The sequence below is a fragment of the Cervus elaphus genome, chromosome 19, assembly GCF_910594005.1.
Source record: "Cervus elaphus chromosome 19, mCerEla1.1, whole genome shotgun sequence".
NCBI lineage: Eukaryota > Metazoa > Chordata > Mammalia > Artiodactyla > Cervidae > Cervus > Cervus elaphus.
In genome coordinates, this window is record NC_057833.1 from 65,795,976 (window position 1) to 65,819,846 (window position 23,871).

Here is a 23,871-nt window from a genome sequence, read left to right on the forward strand (position 1 = left end):
ATTAGCTCTGTTTTCCTGTAAATGAATTGCTTATTTGGCTATTAGCTCATCTTAGGGAATGAATGTTGATTTGCCAGATTTTATAGATATAATGGTTATATAGGAAAAAGTCTTTATCTTTTAGTTCTTAAGTCTTGGTGATATAATCTACTTTAAAATGGCTTAGGAAGAAATGTGTATGTGTGTTTATGTGTGTACACATGAAGAAAAGGTAAAATATTAGTAGTGGCATCTACAGGGTGGGTGTATGCGGTTTATTATACTGTTTTTTTCCTACCTTTTTTTGTATTTGATATTTTCACAATAAAAAAGTTTAAAAATTGGCCTGCTTTAATTAACAGAGCTCTTTATTTCCAGGTATGTGGAGTGCTGTATGCCACCTCCTATTAGCATGGCAGAAACCTCTGCTGTATCCACGGCAGCATCTGTTATTAGGGATGCCAAGCAGCCCCTTGTCATCATTGGGAAAGGTAGCACTGAATGGAACTCTAAATCTTGCTAGGCTTTCAAAAGAATGTCGATTCTGTTTAGAGCTTGTCGCCATCATTTGCTTCCCTGACGTCTCAGACAGTAAAGAATCTGCCTGCAATGCAGGTTCGATCCCTGGGTTGGGAAGGTCCCCTGGAGAAGGAAATGGCAACCCACTCCAGTATTCTTGCCTGGAGAATCCCATGACAGAGGAGCCTAGTGGGTTACAGTCCATGGGGTCACAAGAGTCGGACACAACTCAGCAACAACAGCTGGTAGACAGACCTGATCATCAGTATGTGTGGTGTGTGTAGAGAACTGAGGTGGGTTCTCAGGGGAAGTAGCAACAACGTTCTTGTGTGGTGATGTGGAAAAACAATTCAGAAGAGATGATGCTGTAACTGCTCAGTGGAAAAAAGACATGGGTAACTGGTCACAGAGTGAACACAGAGAGCCCAGGCAGTGCAGGAAAAGGGAACCGAATGGACCAAGATATTGAGGCAAGAAGGAGAATACAAGAAAGTGTTTTGAAAAATAAAAAGGAAATATTTTTCATCCTGCATGGGTGAGAAAAGATTGTAAGGTTTTTTTTATAGGGGTGAATATTACATTGAATCTGAATGTACTACACTATTTGCTTGGATTCAGCAGAGAATTATAAATTCTGAATGTGGAGTGATATTTACTAACTCTGAGAAAGAGCATAAAGTTAAATAGCTAAAATGACGGCCTTGGTAACATGAGAAACAAAATCATTTCTGTATTCAAACAGTGAGTTGTTTCCAGTGCTATTGAGGGTATAAGACATGGTTATTCCTGCAGGCACATAACTGTAAATAAACAAAGGGTGTGACTGCCTCGAGTTTGGTCCTATTGCAGTCACTGGATTATGGAACTTACAAAGTGACCTACAGAGCTTTAGAAACTTAGGCCCCTTGTTAGAATTGCCATACGTAGACTAGACGATGTGCAGTCCTGGTTGGCTGGTGGTGGGGAGCAATGTGTGAGGTTGCTTTTACCTGTCAGAGCAAAGTCTTTGCTTTCCCACCTGTACCTCCCAGTCTGTGTGTGTTCAGGTAATTGTTAGTGGTAGTAATTCAGGAGGAACATAGCATAGAATCGACAATTAAGAACAGCAAGAGTGCAAGGTGCAACTTTTGTTTGTGGGTGGACATACTTCAGAATAATTGATACTATTATTTGGCTGGGGGGAGGGAGGAATTAGAACTATTGCCTTCTTTAACATTTTAAAATACCAAAGATAAAAATCCACAAGTCGCCATTTGTTTTGAGCTTAAGCCCTGAGCAGAAGAATCTTTGAGAAGTTCTAAAAGCAGTCTCACATGAACTCTTGTAAGTATCTGGAGTTTAACTGCCTTGTCCAATACATTTGGATTTGTTGTAGGTGCCGCTTATGCCCATGCAGAGGAGAGCATCAGGAAGTTGGTGGAGCAGTGTAAGTTGCCGTTTCTGCCCACCCCCATGGGAAAGGGTGTGATCCGTGACAACCATCCAAACTGTGTAGCTGCTGCCAGATCCAGGTATGGGACAACTCCAGATTTTAAATACAATAGCTTGGCAGATTTCAGACTCATTTAAATTAGCTTGTGACTTGAATGAATCTAATAGAAGTTCTGAAAGAATCATGTATTTTTAAGCATACCCATTTCTTTTTAGACTTTTCAGCACTTTTAACACTGTTCTCTATCTTCTGAGCCTCATGATTTCAGATGAGAAATTTGTAGTCATTTGAATCTCTGATCCCCTATATGTAACATTATCTTGTTTTTCTGTGGCTGTGTTCAGAATATTTTATCATCTTTGGTTCTCAGCAATTTAATTATGATGTGTTTGGATATGTTTTTTTTTTTTTTAATTTATCTTGTTTGAGATTTTCTAATCTTCTTAAGTCTATACATTGATGTCTTCACCAAATTTGAAAAGTTTTGACCATTATTTCTTCAAATATGTTTTTCTGCACCCATCTTTTTTTCCAGAGTAACACAAATATTGTTGATATTGTCCCAGAGGTCCCTGAATAACTGTTTCATTTTAATCCTTTTCTCTTTTTTATATTTCCTTTTTGTCTGCTGAGAACTTTAAAAAATTATTTATTCATTGACTGATTTGTTTTTGGCTGTTCTGGGTCTTTGTTGCTGCACACAGGCTTTCTCTAGCTGCAACCAGCCAGGGCTGTCTGGTTGTGGTGTGTGGGCTTCTCTTGTGGAGCACAGGTGCCGGGCCAGCCGGAAGATTTCAGCGAGCAACACGACGCGTTCCTTTAGGCTAAGAAAAAAGGAGACAGAACAGATGGGGTCGAGAGGATCGCTGCAGTCAACGATGATTCTTTATTTCTCAGGGTTACATATATACTAAACCAAGAAGAGAGGCATCCCAAAGAAAATTCTTCCCCATGTACATCATCTTTAAGATAACAATCACCAGAGCTCTCTCCTGGCGCCAAAGGCATCCTACTTATCTTAAGGGCAGTCGTGCAAAGCCATCTATCTGCACCTTGTGTGCATTCAAGGCTCACTAATGGTCTGTTAGGAGTTAACTTGGATAGTAAATTTCAGAGGGGTGGCGGGACAGAGAGCTATGTCTGCGAACAGACCCTCGACAATCAATCAAGGCAGCTCCCAGAGTCAGCTCTTTCAAGCCGCTCCCCGCAGCTCCCCCTCTTTTATTTAATAAAATGGCACGCCTGATTCTTTTGGCGTAAATAATTACTGTGTAGGACAGCCTTGATGTCCCACAGCTCTTTGACAAATTTCTTTATGATACAAGGAGTAATGCACACAAAAAGCGCTAATACCAGAAGCATGGCCACGACCCCTGAAAAAAGATGCCAAAGTGAGGTTATCGAAGGAAAATTGGAAAACAAACTGTTAACAAACTCTTCAGCATTTTCTGCCAAATCCATACTAGCCCGAGGAGCATTTTCTATATCAAGAATTTCCTGATGAAGTTGTAATAGATCTAAGGAAATGTTTTCATTATGCCAAATACCATCTAAATGTGATTTCACTCTGTCCCAAGGAGTTTCAGTATCATTATAAATTTTTGGTGTAACACAAATCCAACGATAGTTAGCATGACATCTAATTTTTGTTCTTAGCTTTAACCCTTGCACTTCTTCTCCCAAAAATCTTACTGCATCATAAAGCGCATTTAGTCTATCCTCTAATTTTCTATCTATATCTTCTTGAATCCCTAAAGCCTTTGAAGTGTTTTTTGCCAAATCGTCTACAATGCCAGCAGTATGCACAGATTGAGCTAAAGATACAGAAGCAGTAACAGCAGAAGCAATTAAAGTTATAAGTGTTACTACTCCTAGAATTATCAATCCTATCCCCCTTCGTGGCCTAGCAAGGGCTGTACGCACCTTATTCCACAGCTCAAGCCCTGACTCTTCATACCAAGGCTCAGTAAGATTTACAGGCAACATAACAAAAGGTGGTTGTTTAACTATCAAGACTCCAGAATTATTTCTTATTCCTCTTATACAATTAGTCAGGGTACAATTAAAACAATGAACATGATATAGGCTAGCATTTTTAGAAAGAGTCACAGAGCCAACAAGGATCATAAAGGGATAGGGTACGCAGGCCCGAGGATATCTCCAAGTCTCATTCCACCAATACGCTCTCTAGGATAGTACTCCTTTGGTCTTTCCTCCAGTCTGTAAAAGGGACCCATCTGTTCCGAAAGCAGCCAACAGCTTCCATATCTCAGTCTGATATACCGTGGTGCCACCAAGATTCCAAATTCTAGCTGCAAGTTGTCTGCCGCCTTCCTTTCCGGGGTTCCTGTTGGAGTCTGGCGACCAGTCCCAAAGGGAATGTGTGTCATTAGTAATAGAATATACAGTAGCAGTCTCATCTCTACAAAGTTTCCATGGCACAGCTATATATCGTCCTTTTACCCCCAGGCCACAAAATGGAATGTCTTTAGGTCCGGTTCCATTGACTCGTCGTGCATATCCTGTGGATTTCGTAATGCTAGGAATATCCACTATCCAATTACGGCGGTCATGGTCATAATCATAACCAAAGTATTCTGCATCTGTAACAGTAAGACATCCTGAAACATTATGATTTCGGAAAAAGCACATTGGTAATTGTGAAGAAAACCCTGTATAAGAAATACTGGCATTCTGTGGAAAAATATGCTTATCAGAAAACCCCCCCAAAAGTATTGTGTCATTCACATACACAGGAACAGAACTCATTTCCCATCCAACGGGCTGTAAAAGAGGGGGATCAGGAACATACGCCCAGAAGATACTGGCTTCCATGGAACTTATCTGGTTTAAAAGAAGTAATAATGAAATTAATATACTAGTAGGAGAGGCAGGGGAAGGGTTGGAAGCATTCTCACACGCCATCTGTAACAGCGCCTGTATCTGCTGAGCTGTCGGCAGCGGGACCGTCTCCTGGATTGTGAGCTGTCTCATTCGCTCCTCCAGTGCTCTCCTCTGCCGTGCGTACCAACCTTTCCGGGAGCCAGCGCGGCGCTTCGGCATTCTGCGGGAAAACACAAACATGACCTCTCCCCCATATTAGAACTGGATCCGGCCCATGCCATCTGCCTTCTAGCGGGTCTTTCCACCTGACTAATGGCCGTGCCTTTTTATTATCATAGTGCCAAAAACGTTGAGCTGCTGATTTTCCATTTTTATCAAGGCTCAGAAAATTTAAAACAAACAAAGCATGACTAAGAAGATTGTTAGGCGTAATAGCATACAAACTCCCCCTTTTTAATTTTTTCAGTTGGTGCTGAAGGGTTTGATGTGCCCGCTCAACAATTCTTTGGCCCTGTGGGTTATATGGGATTCCAGTCTTGTGTACGATGCGCAGCTGGGCACAAAAGGTTTGAAAATTGCGGCCAACATATCCAGGGCCATTGTCTGTTTTGATGCATTTAGGTAGGCCCATAGCAGAAAAACTCCGTAAGCAATGCTGAATACAATGTTTACTAGCCTCTCCAGATTGAAGTGTGGCCATGATAAACCCAGAGAAAGTATCAATAGTAACATGCACATATTTCAATTTTCCAAAATCAGAAATATGTGTAACATCCATTTGCCACAAATCATTGGGGAGTAAACCCCGAGGATTGACTCCATATGTTGGGAGCACAAAAAATTGTGGACAAGTAGGACAAGCTTTTACAATTTGACGAGCGGCTTCCCGAGAAATTCCAAATTGCAGCCGTAATGAATTGCTATTCTGATGGTGTATTGCATGAGAGGCCTGTGCTGCAGAGGTAAGGGTTAAGGAAGAATAACATACCATACGGGTGACTTCATCAGCCAGAGCATTCCCAGCCGCTAAAGGCCCAGGAAGGGCAGTGTGAGCACGTATGTGCCCAAAAAAGCAAGGATGAGTTCGGGCTCGAATGAGATTCTGAATTTTCAAAAACAAGGTTTGAATAGAGGCCTTTGCAGCTCCAATGAGGGGTACTGTTTCAATGACTGAGAGAGCTCTGACAACATAATGACTGTCAGAGTATAAATTAAAACTTTGAGGAACACGTTGCAGAGCCTGGAGTACTGCAAAAAGCTCTACTTCCTGAGCTGATGAATATGAGGTTTGACAATAATAAGATTCATTTTCGATTACCAAACTGGCTATGCCATTGGAAGATCCATCAGTAAAGACAGTTGTCCCCTTTTTCAAAGGGCATCGCTGCACGACTTTTGGAAAAATAAACTGATGCAGCTGTGCAAATTGTAACAATTTATTAGCAGGGTAATGTTGTTTAATCTCCCCTGCATACTGTGCAAGCGCAATTGCCCAATCATCAGAAAATTGAGAGAGCCATAGTTGCTGTTCAGTTGAAAAAGGAATACAGATAAAGTGGGGATCTCTTCCCAAATAGGTCACAGATTCCTGTCTTCCTTTTGCTATTACTTTGGCTACAAGAACATGGTAAGGACTTAACACCCGTAGGGGAGAGACTGATAAATAAATCCACCTTAGAGGATTATCTTGAAACAACACACCGGTAGGTGAATGTTCTGAGGCAAGAATATAAAGTCCCCAAGGCCTTTCATAGTCACAGTAACTGGAGTGCTGCTGTGATAAGGCAGTTTCTACTTTCTGAAGAGCTCGCTCTCCAGCTTCTGTGAGGCTGCGTGGGGAGGTAGGATTCTTATCCCCCTTTAAGATATCAAAAAGAGGCTTCAATTCGTATGTAGCAAGATGTAGGTAGGGTCTAATCCAATTAATGTCCCCGAGCAACTTTTGAAAATCATTAAGTGTTTTCAGATTATCCCTTCGTAATGCAATGGGCTGAACTCCAAATGTTTCTCTTTCTAAACGAAAGCCAAGATAGGAATAAGGAGGAAAGGTTTGCACCTTTTCTTTGGATATTATTAGCCCTACTGCTTTTAAGGCAGGTTCCATGAAGGCATAAACTGCTAATAAATACTCTTTATCAATATGCGCTAGCAGTATATCATCCATGTAATGCAGAATATAAGCATCGGGGTATTTTGCCCGAGTTTCCTGTAATGCTGCTGCAACAAACTTCTGGCACAAGGTGGGGCTATTGGCCATACCCTGTGGCAAAACTTTCCAATGATACCTGCGCATTGGCTGGGAAAAATTAACAGATGGAACACTAAAAGCAAATCGAGGGCAATCTTGAGGTGCTAGAGGAATAGTATAAAAGCAGTCTTTTAAATCTAGGATTATTATGTGGGCATTCCTAGGAATAGCCATGGGAGAAGGCAATCCTGGTTGTAATGCTCCCATGACTTCCATAGTTTCATTAACCTTTCGCAGATCCTGCAAAAGCCTCCATTTCCCAGATTTTTTCTTAATAACAAAAATGGGCGAATTCCAAGGTGAATTAGACTGTTCAATATGTCCCAATTCTAACTGTTCCTGCACCAGTTGTTGGGCAGCGTCAATTTTCTCTTTGGAAAGGGGCCACTGATCAACCCACACAGGCTCCTCAGACTTCCAAGTAATAGGATCTGCGTGAATTACAGGAGGATCAGAGGTCCCTTCTAAAAATACCCAAGTCCACTTCTTTTTGGTAACCTTTTTGTCTGAACAGGCGCAACAGTTCCCTGATTATTTCTTCTAAGTCCCGAGGTGGGAAGAAGCCCTTGATCTAAAAGCTGATTGCTAACCTGATCACTGGGGCTGTATAAATATATTCCCATATGAGTCATAACATCTCGTCCCCACAAATTTACAGGGAGGTTTGGGAGGACATAAGGTCTAATGTCTCCTTTGTGACCCTCATGGTCAGTCCAATGTAACAGCTCTGTACTTTGTTCAGGGTTATTAGTTTGACCAATTCCTTGCAATGTTGATATAGCTATCTGTTTAGGCCACTCTCGGGGCCAGTGTCTCTCAGCAATAACAGAAACATCAGCTCCTGTGTCCAGAATGCCTGTAAAGAACTTTCCATTTATTCTTAATGTGAACTCAGGACGATTATTAGTTATTGCCTGGACCCAGTAGGCGTCAGAGGATCCAAAGGCACCTTCCCCTCTCCTGGAAGCCAATGCTTTTCCTGTTTGCACTGCAGGGACCAATATCAATTGAGCTATACGCTGTCCACTAGCTATGGTGGTAATGCATTGTGGGGAATGGTCCATAATTTTGATTTCTCCTGTATAATCAGCATCAATTACTCCAGGAGCTATGAGCAGTCCTTTTATGGTGGAGCTGCTACGTCCAAGCAAAAGTCCAACGGTTCCATCAGGCAAAGGGCCGTATACCCCAGTGGGCAGAGCCTGCATTCCCATTTCGGGAGTCAGTACTGTGTAGGAGGAGGAACAGAGGTCCAAGCCTGCGCTCCCTGAGGTGGCTCTGAACAAGTCTGTAACTCGCCTTCTACCATCTGATTTCCCTGCATTGCCCCATAACATTGTTTCGGGGCCAGGGGCTGGCCCCTCACCCAGTTTCCCGACTGCGAGGGAAGTGGGTGGCCCTGGACATCAATTTTAGATTTACAATCTTTTGCCCAATGTCTTCCTTTTTTACACCTAGGGCATAAATTAGGAGTTTTAATATTCCCTGAATTGGCTCGTTGGGGGCAAAAGGCAGCACGATGTCCAGGCTGGCCACAAACAAAACAGCCAGCATTTCCTCTACTAGGTAATCCTCGTTTATTTTTCATTTGCTGTTGATATAATACTTCTTTTATACTTTTACCTTGTAAAGCTGCAGCCAGGGTAATACCCTGCATATAGGAAGGTCCGATATCAGCACATATACGAATGTAATCTGATAGACCTCCCTTTTTTCTGTACGGTCTAAGTGCAGCCTGACAGGCAGAATTTGCATTTTTATAGGCTAATTGTTTAGTAAGCACTATTCCAGCCTGCTCATCAGCTATAATCTTACCTACTGCTTCAAGAAGACGAGCCACAAAATCTTGATATGGTTCATCAGGCCCCTGACGAATTTTTGAAAGATCCTCAGTCTTATTACTAAAGCAAGGGAGCTTTTTCCAAGCCTGCCGAGCAGCATTAGAAATTTGAGCATATGCTCCAGGCAAATAGTTCAATTGAGCATTGGTATTCTGGTAGGCCCCTTCCCCTACCAACATTTCATATGTAGTATTGATCCCTTGTCGCTGGTTTAGTTCAGCTATATGGCCACATTGTTCTGTAAATTCTGATTTCCATAATAAATAGTCCCCTCCTGATAAGCAAGCTCTTGCAATTTGTTTCCAATCACTAGGTGGCAAATTTTGACCTCCTAGACTCTCTATCATGGTCTGGGTAAAAGGAGCCGTAGGTCCATATTGAGCACAGGCAATTTTCAATTTCTTTAGTTGTTTGAAAGGTAAAGCTTCATAATACCTTTGGTTTTCATGCTCGAATACCGGGAAAGTAGCGGAGAATCCCTGAACAGTTTTTCTAGCTCTTTGGGCCTGTTGCATAGCCTTTTGCAAGGGGGACAAACTGTGTGATTCACGAGTTATATTCAACAAATTTTCAGGTTTGGAAATAGGTGGAGGATCTAATCCAGCAATAGTTGAGGGTGCATAAGCAGGAGGCGCAGTAGAGATTGCACCAGCGCCTTCATCCCTACCTTCCCTTTTTATTTCTTCCTTTATTGTTATTAATAATTTCTGCATGAGTGCCTCCAGACCCTTTGTCGGAGGGGCAGCTGCTGCCTGCACATTCGAATTGTCAGTTACAAGTAATTCCCAATGATCATCCTTATGATAAGCAGCTGCCTGTTTCTCTAAACTTTCCTCATCCTCTGGAGTCAGCGTTCCCTCATTTTCCTTCAAAGGTTTTGCAGATTCTAATTCAAAGGTTGTGGGTCCTTTCCCTTTAGGAGTAGCATAAACTTTAGGAGTAGCATAAATTGGTTCTTTGGGTGGGAGCATGTGTTTTAATTTACTCCCTTCCTCATGTTCAAAATCAAGGCAGTCTCTTATTAAAGACCATAATGAAAATGTTTCCACAGGAACCTTATTAGGTCCGTGGAGAGTATAATATGTTTGAATCTGTTTCCCTATCTTTTTCCATATCTCTAAACTCATAGTCCCTTCCTGTGGAAACCAGGGACATACTTCCTCAACAAAACTAAGAAAAGTCTGCAATTTCATTTTAGTAACCTGCATTCCCCGATCCTTCAACATTATCTGTAACATATGCACAAACAACTGACGACTATTATCTTGTCCCATGGTTTATACTCTCGACAATATTCCTTCCTGCCCCTCAATATACAAATACACACACTCTTACTTACCTTAATAGTTTCAACGGGCAGCGGCCGCAAGGAACTTTCGTCGAGCCCCACGCTGTTGGGCGCCACTTGCCGGGCCAGCCGGAAGATTTCAGCGAGCAACACGACGCGTTCCTTTAGGCTAAGAAAAAAGGAGACAGAACAGATGGGGTCGAGAGGATCGCTGCAGTCAACGATGATTCTTTATTTCTCAGGGTTACATATATACTAAACCAAGAAGAGAGGCATCCCAAAGAAAATTCTTCCCCATGTACATCATCTTTAAGATAACAATCACCAGAGCTCTCTCCTGGCGCCAAAGGCATCCTACTTATCTTAAGGGCAGTCGTGCAAAGCCATCTATCTGCACCTTGTGTGCATTCAAGGCTCACTAATGGTCTGTTAGGAGTTAACTTGGATAGTAAATTTCAGAGGGGTGGCGGGACAGAGAGCTATGTCTGCGAACAGACCCTCGACAATCAATCAAGGCAGCTCCCAGAGTCAGCTCTTTCAAGCCGCTCCCCGCACACAGGCAGTGTGGCTTGCAGGCTTCAGGAGGTGAGGTGTTTGGGCTCACTAGCTGTGGGGCACGGCTTAGTTCCATGGCCTGTGAAATCCTCCCAGACCAGGGAGTGACCCTGTGTCTCCTGCATTGGCAGGTGGGTTCTTAACCATGGGACTGCCAGGAAAGTCCTCCCTGCAGAGAATTTTTATCTTCCCACTTATTTGAAAAGTATTCTTGTTTACCTTATGGAACATAGTCATAATAGCTGATTCAAAGTACGTTTACTAATTCTAACATCTGTGTCATCAGTACAATTGGTATCTATTCCTTATATTTTCTTCTGAAATTGGTTATCTTTTGTGTGTGCATGTTGAGTAGTTTTTTGTTGTACCCTAGAATTTTGAATATTATGTTGTGAGATTCTAGATCGTATAGAAATCCTCTGTAGAAGGTTGATTTTGTTTGTGTGTTTAACAGGCAGTTTGCTCGGTTGGGTCCAGACTGCAGGTCCTGTCTCACTCACTGTGGGCATGTCCCAGGGTCAGTTAATCTCCAGGGCCTCTACTGTGCTCCTTTGACTCTGCCCATTCGTGCCCAGCCCAGGGCTGAGCCACAGCCCCTGTTCTGGATGTGAACGCGCTGGTTCCTATCCAGAACGAGGGATTTCCTTTCTCTATTAGGACACAGCCCAAACCCTACTCCCATTTCCCAGAATCACTGTTCCTTCCCCTTGCTGATACCTTATAGTACCATACAACAGGTGCTGCCTTTGAGGCAAAGTGGCAGAAAAAAAAAGATGTAAAAAAAGGGGCATGCCCCCATACTTTCCACAGCACAGGGGCCTCTTTTCCCAGTTCCTCTGGCCTGAAAAACGAAGTTTCTCTTGGGAATTTAGCTGCTTAGGACTGTGGTCCAGTGGTTAAGACTGTACTTCCAAGCAGGAGGCACGGGTTCAACCCCTGATAAGGGAAGATTACACATGTTGTGCAGTGTGGCTGAAGAAAGGAAACAGAGAGACTTACTGCAGTGCTACTGTGCTGCCCTCAGAGCACAGCTGGGGGAGAGACACAGAGAAAAAGAAGACCACAGAGCTTTTCCTCCATGCTTTCAGGCATTCTGGGTCCCTTTTCCTGATTTTATGGCCAAAACACACTTTCTGATAAACCATGTTCTTTTTTTTTTCTTTTAATTTCTTTATTTTGAAATACTATAAATATACAATTGAGAGAGTAATTTAGTGAACACTATGTAACCACCACTCCACTTCATCTAATATTATGTTGTTGCTTAAGGTTATTTCTGAGAAACAAAAAATGACAGATTTGTTTGTAGTCCCTGTGTGTCTTACCTGATCCCATCCATTTCTTTTTCCCTCTCCACAATTCACCGTTGTGCTACACTTGGTAATTTTCATGTGGTCATGCACACACTCAGTTAGCTTTGAGGATTTTTAAAATGTAATGTTTGCTGTTCAGCCTTTAATGTTACTCATTTAATGCTATTTTAATAGGCTTGTAACTTTTCTTTTTTTTCATAATAGTATACATTGTATGGGCTTCCCTGGTCTCTCAGATGGTAAAGAATCTGCCTGTAATGCAGGAGACCCGGGTTTGATCCCTGGGGTGGGAAGATCCCCTAGAGAAGGAAATGGCAATCCATTTCAGTATTCTTGCCTGGAAAATTCCATGCATAGCAGAGCCTGGTGGGTCCATGGGGTCACAAAGAGTCCAACATGACTGAGTGACTAACTCTCATACATTGAACAGTAGCCAAATTAGTTATTACACTGTTTTTTTTTTTTTACGCTGTTTTCTTAAAATACACTTTAACTTGGGTTGAACTGAAGTTTATCTTCATTCTTGTTGAATTTTAAGAAGGTAATATTAATGACATTAATAATGTAAAAAAGATTGTAAGGGGCTATAAATGTATCAACAATTTTAAGGGTTTTGGAGTATCTATAAGCAAATCTATCGCTCCATTTCCAGTTTTTATGTGTTTGTTAAATTGGACCACAGGACCAAAGCAGTATATAAGAATAGTTTTTTTTTGACCATATAGTTAAAATAATTGCTGAATTTCTGTGAAAAATGGCATAAACCACTACAGAAGACAAAAGCAAAAGATCCTCTTTGGGCAAAAGAAATAAGAAAAAAGGGAAACAGTCAAGAAGTAGAAAGAACAAAACCTACGGCAATTATGATAATAAAAATTATCCTGCAAAAAGGCAGAGACCTTTCAATTGGATCAATAATAATGATGGTTATATGTATCATTAGAGACAGATCTAAAAATGATACAATGTAAAAACAAGCAAAGATGTATGAGGTAAACAAAAGGAAAGCAAGAATTGATAGCTATGTTTACTATCAGAGTGGCTATCAAAGCAAAAATAAATTGACAAAAATATTAAGATATTAATATATAAAAGTATTACAAATACACTTGGTGTAATATTTTTTGAAAGCAGTTTGGGAAAGTGAATCAATCATCGTAAAAATACCTGCTTCTAGGAATCAATACGAAGTGGTCAAATAAAGATACGCAACCCAGACTATTAATAACAAAGAAAATGTTCAGCAGTTGAGAAGAGGAGAAATCAATTTGTATCCAACAAAATGTGTAGCTTTTAAAATTTGTATTTAAGAATAACTTAATAGGAAAGGAAAGCATATGTAAGCAAAAGTGCATGAGACAGTATTTAGTATATAAGCTCAGCTGTATAAAAATATACATGCGTAGAAAAAAAAGTGAAAGTAAAAGTAGCTCAGTCATGTCCGACTCTTTGTGACCCCATGGACTATACAATCCATGGGATTCTCCAGGCCAGAACATTGGAGTAGGAAGCCTTTCCCTTCTCCAGGGGATCTTCCCAACCCAGGTCTCTCGCATTGTAGACAGATTAAAGACTAATGAAAATATGCCAGGATCTTAATAATAGTTTATAAGTTGATAGTAATATTGGGTAATTTTGACTTTTTCCTTATACTTTCCTATTTTTTCTTGATTATCTACAGTAGACTTGTATAATTTTTCTAATGATGAAAAAGTAATAAATGCTATAGAGTATGGTAGTATTTTCTGCTTATGTCAACTTTTAGATTACCATTTAAATAGGATGACTTCATAAATTATTTCAGTTTGAAAGATCAAATTTACCATTTAAGCCCATTCTGAAGAGCAGGGTAAACTCCAAATTATTTAGACTTTTCCAAATAATTTTGAAATTAATTTTAGAATAATTCAAATAAGAATGTAGATATACTTTTTGTTATATCAGATTTTTCTTTTTAATAGGGCTTTGCAATTTGCTGATGTAATTGTGTTACTTGGTGCCAGATTAAATTGGATTTTGCATTTTGGACTGCCTCCAAGGTATCAGCCAGATGTGAAGTTTATCCAGGTAAAGTCAAAGCTATGTGTCCTTTATTGTTCTCTCAGCATTACCAGCTCTGCTTTCTTCTTGACTTTTATAAAGAACTGTTTCTCTTTTTACTTAGGTAGAATTTTTTAAATTGTCTACCATAATTGCAGGTACCAAAGTACCTTTTCAAGTGGCACTTTCAAAGTGCCTTTTCAAGCCTGTGAAACATAATGTTTCACTTTGCTTCTAACCAGAAAACCTTTCAAAATCAAGTTTTAAATAGTTTGAAAAGCACAATTTACCTCTTCTTCAGAGTCCCGATATATTTCAAGGTAGACAAAAAAGAGTTTCAAGTAGGAGGTAGATTAGAATAAAACATTCAGCTCTATTAGGAATTGAGTTGTTTCTTTAGATTCCCAAACTATCAAACACCCTTTGGTTAGAAACCTCTAAACAATGGTGCAGCTATGTCATTAAACAATGTTTGGAATAAGCTTTTGTATCTTTATGACCTTCTTTATAAACCGGTTTCCCTACTGGTAGAAAAACCAGTACTAGTGTGTGTACAAACCTATTTGCCCTATATAGATTGTGTAAAGTAAAGACCTTGCTACAATGCTGTCTTCTCCCTGTTTACCTTTTACTTCCTAAGTCAACTTGGGGACCGTTGAAAACTAAAGCCACAGACAAACAAGACCTGGGTTGTACTGGAAGATGCTGCCACCTCTTTATTACAGAATAGAGTCCATCGTGAGTTCCTACTCCTCAGGAAGCTGTCTTCACTGACCCATGGCCATCCAGAAATGGAGCAGAATTCTGAGTAAATAGGGCACAATCATGCTTTTCCTGGATTGTTGTTCAGCCGCTCAGTCATGTCTGACTCTTTGTGACTCCATTGGACTGCAGCACGCCAGGCTTCCCTGTCCTTCACTATCTCCTGGAATCTGCTCAAACTCATATGCATTGAGTCGGTGATGCCACCCAACCATCTCGTCCTCTGTCACCCCCTTCTCCTCCTGCCCTCAGTCTCTCCCAGCCTTTCCCAATGAGCGGCTCTCAAACTGTGGTTCCCGGACCAGCAGTCTCAGCACCACTGGGAAGTCTGTTAGAAATGCACATTTTGGGGCCCCACCCTCGACCTCTTGAGAGAAGAAACTCTGAAGTGGATTCTTGCAGTCTCTGATTTATTTTTATTTATTTATTTTTTTCATTTATTTTTATTAGTTGGAGGCTAATTACTTTACAGTATTGTAGTGGTTTTTGCATACATTGACATGAATCAGCCATGGATTTACATGTGTTCCCCATCCTGATCCCCACCTCCTGCCTCCTTCTTCATCCCATCCCTCTGAGTCTTCGCAGTGCACCAGCCCTGAGCACTTGTCTCATGCATCCAACCTGGGCTGGTGATCTGTTTCACCTTTGATAGTATATTTGTTGCAATGCTATTCTTTTTTTTTTTTTCATTTATTGGAGGCTAATTACTTTACAATATTGTAGCGGGTTTTGTCATGCATTGACATGAATCAGCCATGGATTTACATGTATTCCCCATACCAGTCCCCCCTCCCACCTCCCTCTCTACCAATCCCTCTGAGTCTTCCCAGTGCACCAGGCCCGAGCACTTGTCTCATGCATCCAACCTGGGCTGGTGATCTGTTTCACTATAGATAATATACATGTTTGGATGCTGTTCTCTTGATACATCCAACCCTCGCCTTCTCCCACAGAGTCCAAAAGTCTGCTCTGTACATCTGTGTCTTTTTTTCTGTTCTGCATATAGGGTTATCATTACCATCTTTCTAAATTCCATATATATGTGTTAGTATGCTGTAGTGTTCTTTATCTTTCTGGCTTACTTTACCCTGTATAATGGGCTCCCGTTTCATCCATCTCATTAGAACTGATTCAAATGAATTCTTTTTAATGGCTGAGTAATATTCCATAGTGTATATGTACCATAGCTTCCTTATCCATTCGTCTGCTGATGGACATCTAGGTTGCTTCCATGTCCTGGCAATTATAAACAGTGCTGCGATTAACATTGGGGTGCACGTGTCTCTTTCAGATCTGGTTTAACAAGCCTGCCAGGTTGTTCTGATACGTGTTCAAACTTGAGAGCTCCTGCTCTGAATATGAATTCTAGTGTAATTAAGTATAACCTTATTATTCAACACTATAATTGATCAACTCAAATGTATTCCTGTGAGTATAATGGAATAATACTGAAGTTCTGCAGAGTAGATTTTAAAATGAGGGAAGTTAGTGAGGTTTCTATACTAGCCGTAATACTCATATAGTTCTATGGATTTTTACTTTTGTTAAGGAACTTCTTGAATATCGAATCTAAATCATATGCATATGTGTAACATGCACAGTCCATTTATTCAGTCTTGATTCTTGAATGATTTTTAAGAATAAACATGGCTTATTCTTTAGCCTTGTCTCTTTTTTAGGTTGATATCTGTGCAGAAGAATTGGGGAATAATGTAAGGCCTGCTGTGACTTTGCTTGGAGACATAAATGCTGTCACTAAACAGGTGAGAGCTTTTGCCCAGGTTCTAGTTTATGTGGCTTGGTCTTAACACAAGTCAGTTCTTGAAAATGTTTCACTTGGTAACAGGTCTTTTAATATCTAAAATAAAATTTATGATAGAAAGCTATTCTTAAATATAACTATAGGACTTGGTAAATCCAACTCCTTATATATAGATCATGTGAGTAAGTTAAGCATTTTTGAAATGAGTGAAAATTTAAAGGCATTTGGTTGGCAAACTGATCCAGCTATATGAAAGATTATAATACAGCTTCCAGAGGAACTGAACTTAGAGCCAAGAAATGGCTTTACCTACTGGAAAAAATTCTAGCTTAGTGCTTCTTTTGGCAATAAAGATATTTTTACTCTTCAAGCTGTTATCAGTGACTTATCCAGATTCTTTTATTTGTATATAATTTATACATTCCACTGTGATAGGAGATAAAATATAGCACATTTATCACTTAGCTTTGGATTTAAATTAGTATCATAGTCATCATTACACAAAATTAGGCTGTGACCCCCAACCACATATTGAAACACTCTGGAACATTTGATCTCTGTCATGGGAATCCCTAGGTATTAGGGCTCTGAACCTTCTTGCCCAGGTTCTTTGATTTTGCTTCTGGTGTCAAACGCAGAGGAGGACTTATGAACGTCCCTGCCTGTGATATGTGCTTGGGGCATCACTTCTGTTTTGTCTTATGGAATCCCAGCTTCTGGCAGAGGTTGTCACTGAACTAAGCAGAGGCTTTTCTGTGGTACCTGTTTATCTTTTATCAGTTGTTTACTGCCAAGAGGAAAAACAGAATATGAGTGATGTGAAATGTAGGATAGTGTAGCTGTATTGTCTTCTTTAGAAGAGACTTTTATGCTAATATGATTTAAGCTTATTTTCAAAAAGGAAAGAAAAAGTTTCTTTTTTTAGCTTTTAGAAGAATTTGATAAAACACCATGGCAGTATCCTCCTGAGAGCAAGTGGTGGAAAGTTCTGAGAGAAAAAATGAAGAGCAATGAAGCTTTATCCAAGGTAATATGGGACCCACTGATATTCAAGAATGCTGCAGGTCCATGGTTGTTAGTTCTGTCATAGCATGCACACATATGCATTTCTAAAATCACCATGCATAAGATATACATACACACACATTTGTATATGTATTACAATAAATACAGCACCTGAGTTTCTTGTGAAAGTGAGCACTGAAAGGGTTACATCTTGTGAGTTACTGCGAAGTGGTGGAAAGCGGGGATCTGACACTGGACAGAGCGGTAAGAGTCAATGTGGATGGCTGTGGCTCCTAATCCTCAGTTTGACCTTGGTACCAAATCACAGGAGATCTTTTGGAACCTTAAATCCTGGGGCATGTTGGGGCATGTTTTTCTGCCTTTAAGGTGTAAGTTCTTTAAGGCATTCATTTAAATAAGTGTTTCATCAAAATTGAAAATTTGATCTAATGTATAGCCACCTTTTTCTTTTTTTTAATTTCAATTTTATTAAGGTATAAAATTATAAAGTAAAGTATATCATGGTACTTTGGTATACATACACACTGTGAAAGAATTCTCCCTATCTAGTTAATTAACACATCATCCCCTCACTTTTATGTTACCTTACGGTATGTTATGCTGCTGTGATCTATTCTTTTCTGTCAGTGAGACCATTTGTAGCCTTCTTTTCCAACTGAAACTTTTGTATCACTGGTGGAAATTCTTTCTCAACTTCCTCATCTTTGCTCATGGCTTTACCTGGTAGCTAAACGCTTTGGAAATTGTAGTAACGTATGAAATTACCAAACCATCCAAAGTTAGCCCCAAAATGTACCACTTCTGCAGGATTCTTCAGTTTCTGTTTAAAGTCTTTACTTATGGACAGCGTTCTCTCTTTGATTGTGAGAAGGGTGGTTCCTGATTTTTTTCCCCCCACTGTTCTATGTATTCCTCTGCATCTTGGTTCAGCTGAGTGCAGTTTTCTGTCTGTGTACTGTTTCTAACTGATAGAATCATGCATAAGCAAATATGAAATTCCAGCTATACCCATATTGTTCCCTAATATATCGATTGTCTTGGAATAAATTTGCATTTTCCAAACAAGTAGAGTTGATTATACATGATTCTTTCTTTCTTTGGAATTTTAATCAGTGTCTGTTTCTCCTATCAAGAGCCAGTCACACTTCTTTTTCCTGAATGAGATTGTGATTAATTCCTTCTTTTCTATAGGAATCACCTTGGTTTAAGATGGAAGGATCTTGCCTGTCTTCTCTGGTGCAGGAGTATAGGAGGGTCCCTCATCCATCTTGGGTACAATCTCCAGCAAATGAAAGTGGTCCAGGTGAAGAAGCAGTGCTGGGACGAGATGGGGCTCTGCTGCTGATACTCTTAAAGGCATTTGGCCAGACAAGGACCTTGACCTTGCTGTCTTCTTCTCCATTTAGAGTCCCTCCAGAGTAGTGGGTGAAGCATAGCTCCTTCCCAGTGCTGTGTGTAGGGAAGGACTAGATTTTCAGATTTTCTAAAACCCCAACTTCATTTTTTATTTTTAATATAAGGCCATATTTTAGATGAAAATCTTCTAGAATAAAATTTTCACTTTTTCTAAGGCAGTCTTTTCCTGAAAGTGCTCAAATAAGACTGTTTAGTTTTGCTTAACCCAGTGTTTTTAGCTGTCTTTACTATGGCACGTCTTGGTCCTTAATACGCTACTGTGCATAGTGGATCTTCAGGAAGAGGGATATTTCCTGGCTTCTTTGATTGTGTTCCAAATTGGGACTGGGACCTGTTTTGCTTGGCCTGTTCCCTAGGACTGTATACAAGTAAGATAGCTTCTCAGAGTGGTCATCTGATGACCATTTGGGAATTTCATAGCTTACATTAGGTTGGTGAAAAAGTAATTGTGGTTTCGGACCATAAATTTTAAATCATTATAACTAGGCTCGAATACATCTTTATTAATCAAAATAGGACCTGTTACAATTAATACATTTTTGCCAACAAGAAATAAGTTTGTTTTTGCCTGTAGCATAAAACTCCATGCTTTGGGATTCAGTGAACTCTTGGGAAGCATTTTCTACCTTCTGCTGGTTATGGAAGCATTTTCCCTGCAAAAAGTTGTCAAGATGCTTGAAGATGTGGTAGTCGGTTGGCAGGAAGTCAGGTGAACATGGTGGGTGAAGCAACACTTCCTAGCCCAATTTGTTCACCTTTGGACACACGGGCTATGTGACATGTGTCGGGCGTTGTCATGGAGGAGAATTAGGCCCATTCTGTTGATCAGTACCAGGTGCAGGTGCTGCAGTTCTCAGTGCATCTCATCGGTTTGCTGAGCCGACTTCTCAGATGTAATGGTTTCACTGGGATTCAGAGAGCTGTAGTGGATCAGATGGTCAGCAGACCACCAGACAGTGACCATGACCTTTTTTTGGTGCAAGTTTGGCTTTGGGAAGAGTTTTGGAGCTTCTTCTGGGCCCAACCACTGAGCTGGTCATCACCGGTTGTCATGTAAAATCTACTTTTTGTCTCACATCACAGTCCAATCAAAAAATGGTTCGTTGTTGCATAGAATAAGAAAGGACAACACTTCAAAGTGACAGTTTTTTTGGTTTTTGGTCATCTCAAGAGATACCACTTACTGAGGTTTTTCGCCTTTCCAATTTGCTTCAAATGCCGAACGACTGTAGCGTGGTCGACATTGAGCTGTTGAACTTCTCGTGTAAGAGATCAGCTTACAGTCAGCTTCGATGATTGCTCTCCGTTCGTCACTGTCAACTTCTGATGGCTGGCTACTGTACTTCTCATCTTCGACGCTCTTGTCTCCTTTGCAAAACTTCCTGCACCACCACCACAGTGTACATTTGTTAGCAGCTCCTGGGCCAAAAGTGTTGATGTTGTGAGTTGTCTCTGCTGCTTTATGACCCATTTTGAACTCGAATAAGAAAATCACTTGGATTTGCTTTTTGTCTTAACATCATTTGCCTAGTCTAAAATAAATATAAAATAAACAGCAAGTAATGTCATAAGCAAAAACACATCAAGTGCGAAATGCACATGAAAATGATGTATAACATAACCACATTTATTTAAGAATGTATTCCAATATCAAACAGCAAAGTTCAGCAGTACAAAAACCACAGTTACTTTTGCACCAACCTAAATAGTTGTTGTAAATCAGTTCAAAAGTAGCTTATTGATGTTTTTTTTTCTCATTGTGTCCTAATCTAATTTGATTATATTTCCCTCTAATATTTTAGGAATTAGCTTCCAAAACATCTCTGCCTATGAACTATTACACAGTATTCCACCATGTTCAAGAACAACTACCCAGAGACTGTTTTGTGGTGAGTGACGGAGCAAATACTATGGATATTGGACGCACTGTGCTTCATAACTACCTTCCTCGCCACAGGTAAGGCTTCCAAAAAAGGAATTATAATGAATTATATAATGTGTTAAATTAGAAACGACAAAAAACAAATTAATAAAAACATTTGAGAATTCTGTGTGCCCATAAGGACATACTTAATAAATGTATTTTTAGGTGAGATTTTGGAGCATTTCTGTGCTTGGATCAGAGCAAGCACATGAGACTGACGAGCTGCCTGTTGCACTAAAGAGGCAACTTAGAAAACATTTGCTTCTTAGAAGTAAAGCTGTGACAAACCTATAGCATATTAAAAGCAGAGACATCACTTTGTCAACAAAGATGTGTATGGTCAAAGCTATGAATTTTCCAGTAGTTATGTGTGGATGTGAGAGTTGGACCATAAAGAAGGCTGAGTGCTAAAAAATTGATGCTTTCAAATTGTGGTGCTGGAGAAAACTCCGAGAGTCCCTTGGACTGCAAGGAGATCAAACCAGTCAATCTTTGGGGAATTCAACCCTGCATATTCATTGGAAGGACTGATGCTGAAGCTGAAGCTCCAATACTTTGGCCCCCTGATGTGAAGAACCAACTCACTGGAAAAGACATTGCTGCTGGGAAAGATTGAAGGCAAAAGGAGAAGGGACTGGCAGAGAATAAGATGGTTGGATGGCATCACTGACTCGATGGACATGAATTTGAGCAAACTCCAGAAAATAGCAGAGAACAGAGGAACCTGGCATTCTGCAGTCCATGGGGTCAAACACGACTTAGCGACTGAACAGCAATGCTTGGTGTGTCCTGAGGTCATGTGATAATTTGTGTACTCTGTGTTCTGAGGATATATTCGTAGTCTTCCAAGCAGTCATAGGTGATTTTTCCTGTTCATTCTGCTTATCCGTAACAAATTAGTTTCTCACAGTCTTAATACTAAGGAGAATGTTTTTATTGTTCTTTATTGTTCCATGAGCCATGTGGATATGACTAGATTTGTGCCAACCACACCATCTGTGATATGCCCAGAGAGTTTCATTTTAGCTCTGTTCCCCAACAGACTTGATGCTGGTACTTTTGGAACAATAGGAGTCGGTTTGGGATTTGCCATTGCAGCTGCTATAGTGGCTAAAGATAGAAACCCAGGGCAGCGGGTCATCTGTGTGGAAGGAGACAGTGCATTTGGATTTTCTGGCATGGAAGTAGAAACCATCTGCAGGTAAAAAAGCATCCTGAATCCGGGCATTTCTTTCTCTGAAATATGAAAAATTATACCCAAGACCCACTTGCCTAATGCAAAACAGGGGAGTAGTTTTTAGGTCACTGAAAGGAAGTTCTGGTCTGAGAAAATCTTGATTTCTTTGGGGAGATAGCAGAGCTTGGTGGTTAAGACCACAGCCTCTGGGTCAGATGGCCTGGATTATTTAAATGCTGGCTGTACCGCCAAGACCCAAAATAAGTCTCTTAACCAAACTTCAGTCTCCTCTAAAACAGGAAGAGGAATCATACTAGTTCCTACCTTAATGGACAGTTAGTTGTGAGGAACAGTTGAAGTAATCTAGGTGCTTCAGCGGGGATTAAATATGGAAGGTGTCATTCTTGTTAGCCCCTAAATCTGTGAAAACCAAGGTTCAGAAAAACTCGGTGATTTGCCTGAGGTTCACAGCTGCATAGTGGTAGGACCAGTCTGCCAACCACTAACCTTTCATTCTTTCTACTGCTACATGATATTTCTGTTAATAATTTGATAATCTTTATTAAGGTTTCCCTGATAGCTCAGAGGGTAAAGAGTCTGCCTGCAGTGCAGGAGACTGGGGTTCCATCCCCGGGTTGGAAAGATCCCTGGAGAAGGGTATGGCAGCCCACTCCAGTATTCTTGCCTGGAGAATCCCATGGACAGAGGAGCCCGGCAGGCTACAGTCCATGGGGTCGCAAAGAGTCAGACACAACTGAGCAACTTGCACTTTCACTAGGATAACAAATGCTTAATTTTTAGTCTTACCCTCATACTACAAAAAAACTTATGGAAAACTACCCATTTTCAAGTTAAAATTTTAATCCAATGAAAAGAAATTGCATTAGAGTGGAAAATGATTTCCTTTATATTTTGCTTTCAATTTTAGGTACAACTTGCCAATTGTACTTTTGGTGGTGAATAATAATGGAATTTATCAAGGTTTTGATACAGATAGTTGGAAGGAAATGTTAAAATTTGGAGATGCTACTACAGTGTAAGTAACCCAGAACAGCATATATTTACTTTTCTCATCTAGTTTAATCTCTGTTTAAAAAGTGTACTGTACTGGAATGTGCTTGCATGGTGTAAATATTGCTGCTTTTCACAGTCAGCTGCTCTACAGGGCAGAAGCTGTCTGCATGGTTCCTTTTTGCACAATCATCCTTGATTGGCACTTCAATGAATAGTTTATGGTCAGGGAGCCACTGAAGTCTCAGGTGACTGAGTTTGATGTCTAAGCCTTGTTAACAAAAAAGCTTATTGCAAAATGCTCCTAGTCCTACTATTCCTACTATACAATATAGGAATATAGACGTTTACATGTTGTTTATGCTACAGAGGTCTTCCTTCCTTTTACCACTTAGCTAAATCTTGGTCATCTGATGCCAGAGTCACACTGAGACAGTACTGTGGCTGGCCGTGGGATATGAGAGGTGTGAATCTGGGATCAGGGCATGGGTATGTGTCTTAAGCCTTGCTGACTTTGTTGTTATGTTGTTATTTGCTGTTTTGTAGTAATCATTCCTTTTTTCTTCTTTTTTATGAGAAGAGGGATTCATAATAGTTGATGGTATAGCTTACATTGTCCAGCAAGGTAGCTACTAGCCACATACGGGCTGTTTAAGTTTAAATTAAAAATTCAGTTCCTCTTTTTAACTAGTCACATTTAAAGTGCTCAGAGCAGCAGGTCACTAGTAGCT

The 23,871-nt window shown here is 40.3% G+C and overlaps 1 protein-coding gene across 2 annotated transcripts in view; it reads left to right on the plus strand.

Annotated features, from left to right (window-relative positions):
* HACL1 (2-hydroxyacyl-CoA lyase 1) overlaps window positions 1–23,871 on the plus strand; it is a 37,165-nt gene that overhangs the window by 8,521 nt on the left and 4,773 nt on the right. For both annotated transcript variants that reach the window (XM_043874335.1, XM_043874334.1), the window contains exons 8-15: window positions 358–470; window positions 1,874–2,009; window positions 13,981–14,086; window positions 16,504–16,587; window positions 17,512–17,613; window positions 20,831–20,985; window positions 21,995–22,153; window positions 23,058–23,165. In XM_043874335.1, coding sequence (XP_043730270.1) covers window positions 358–470; window positions 1,874–2,009; window positions 13,981–14,086; window positions 16,504–16,587; window positions 17,512–17,613; window positions 20,831–20,985; window positions 21,995–22,153; window positions 23,058–23,165 — 963 coding nt within the window. The remainder of the gene's footprint in view (window positions 1–357; window positions 471–1,873; window positions 2,010–13,980; window positions 14,087–16,503; window positions 16,588–17,511; window positions 17,614–20,830; window positions 20,986–21,994; window positions 22,154–23,057; window positions 23,166–23,871) is intronic.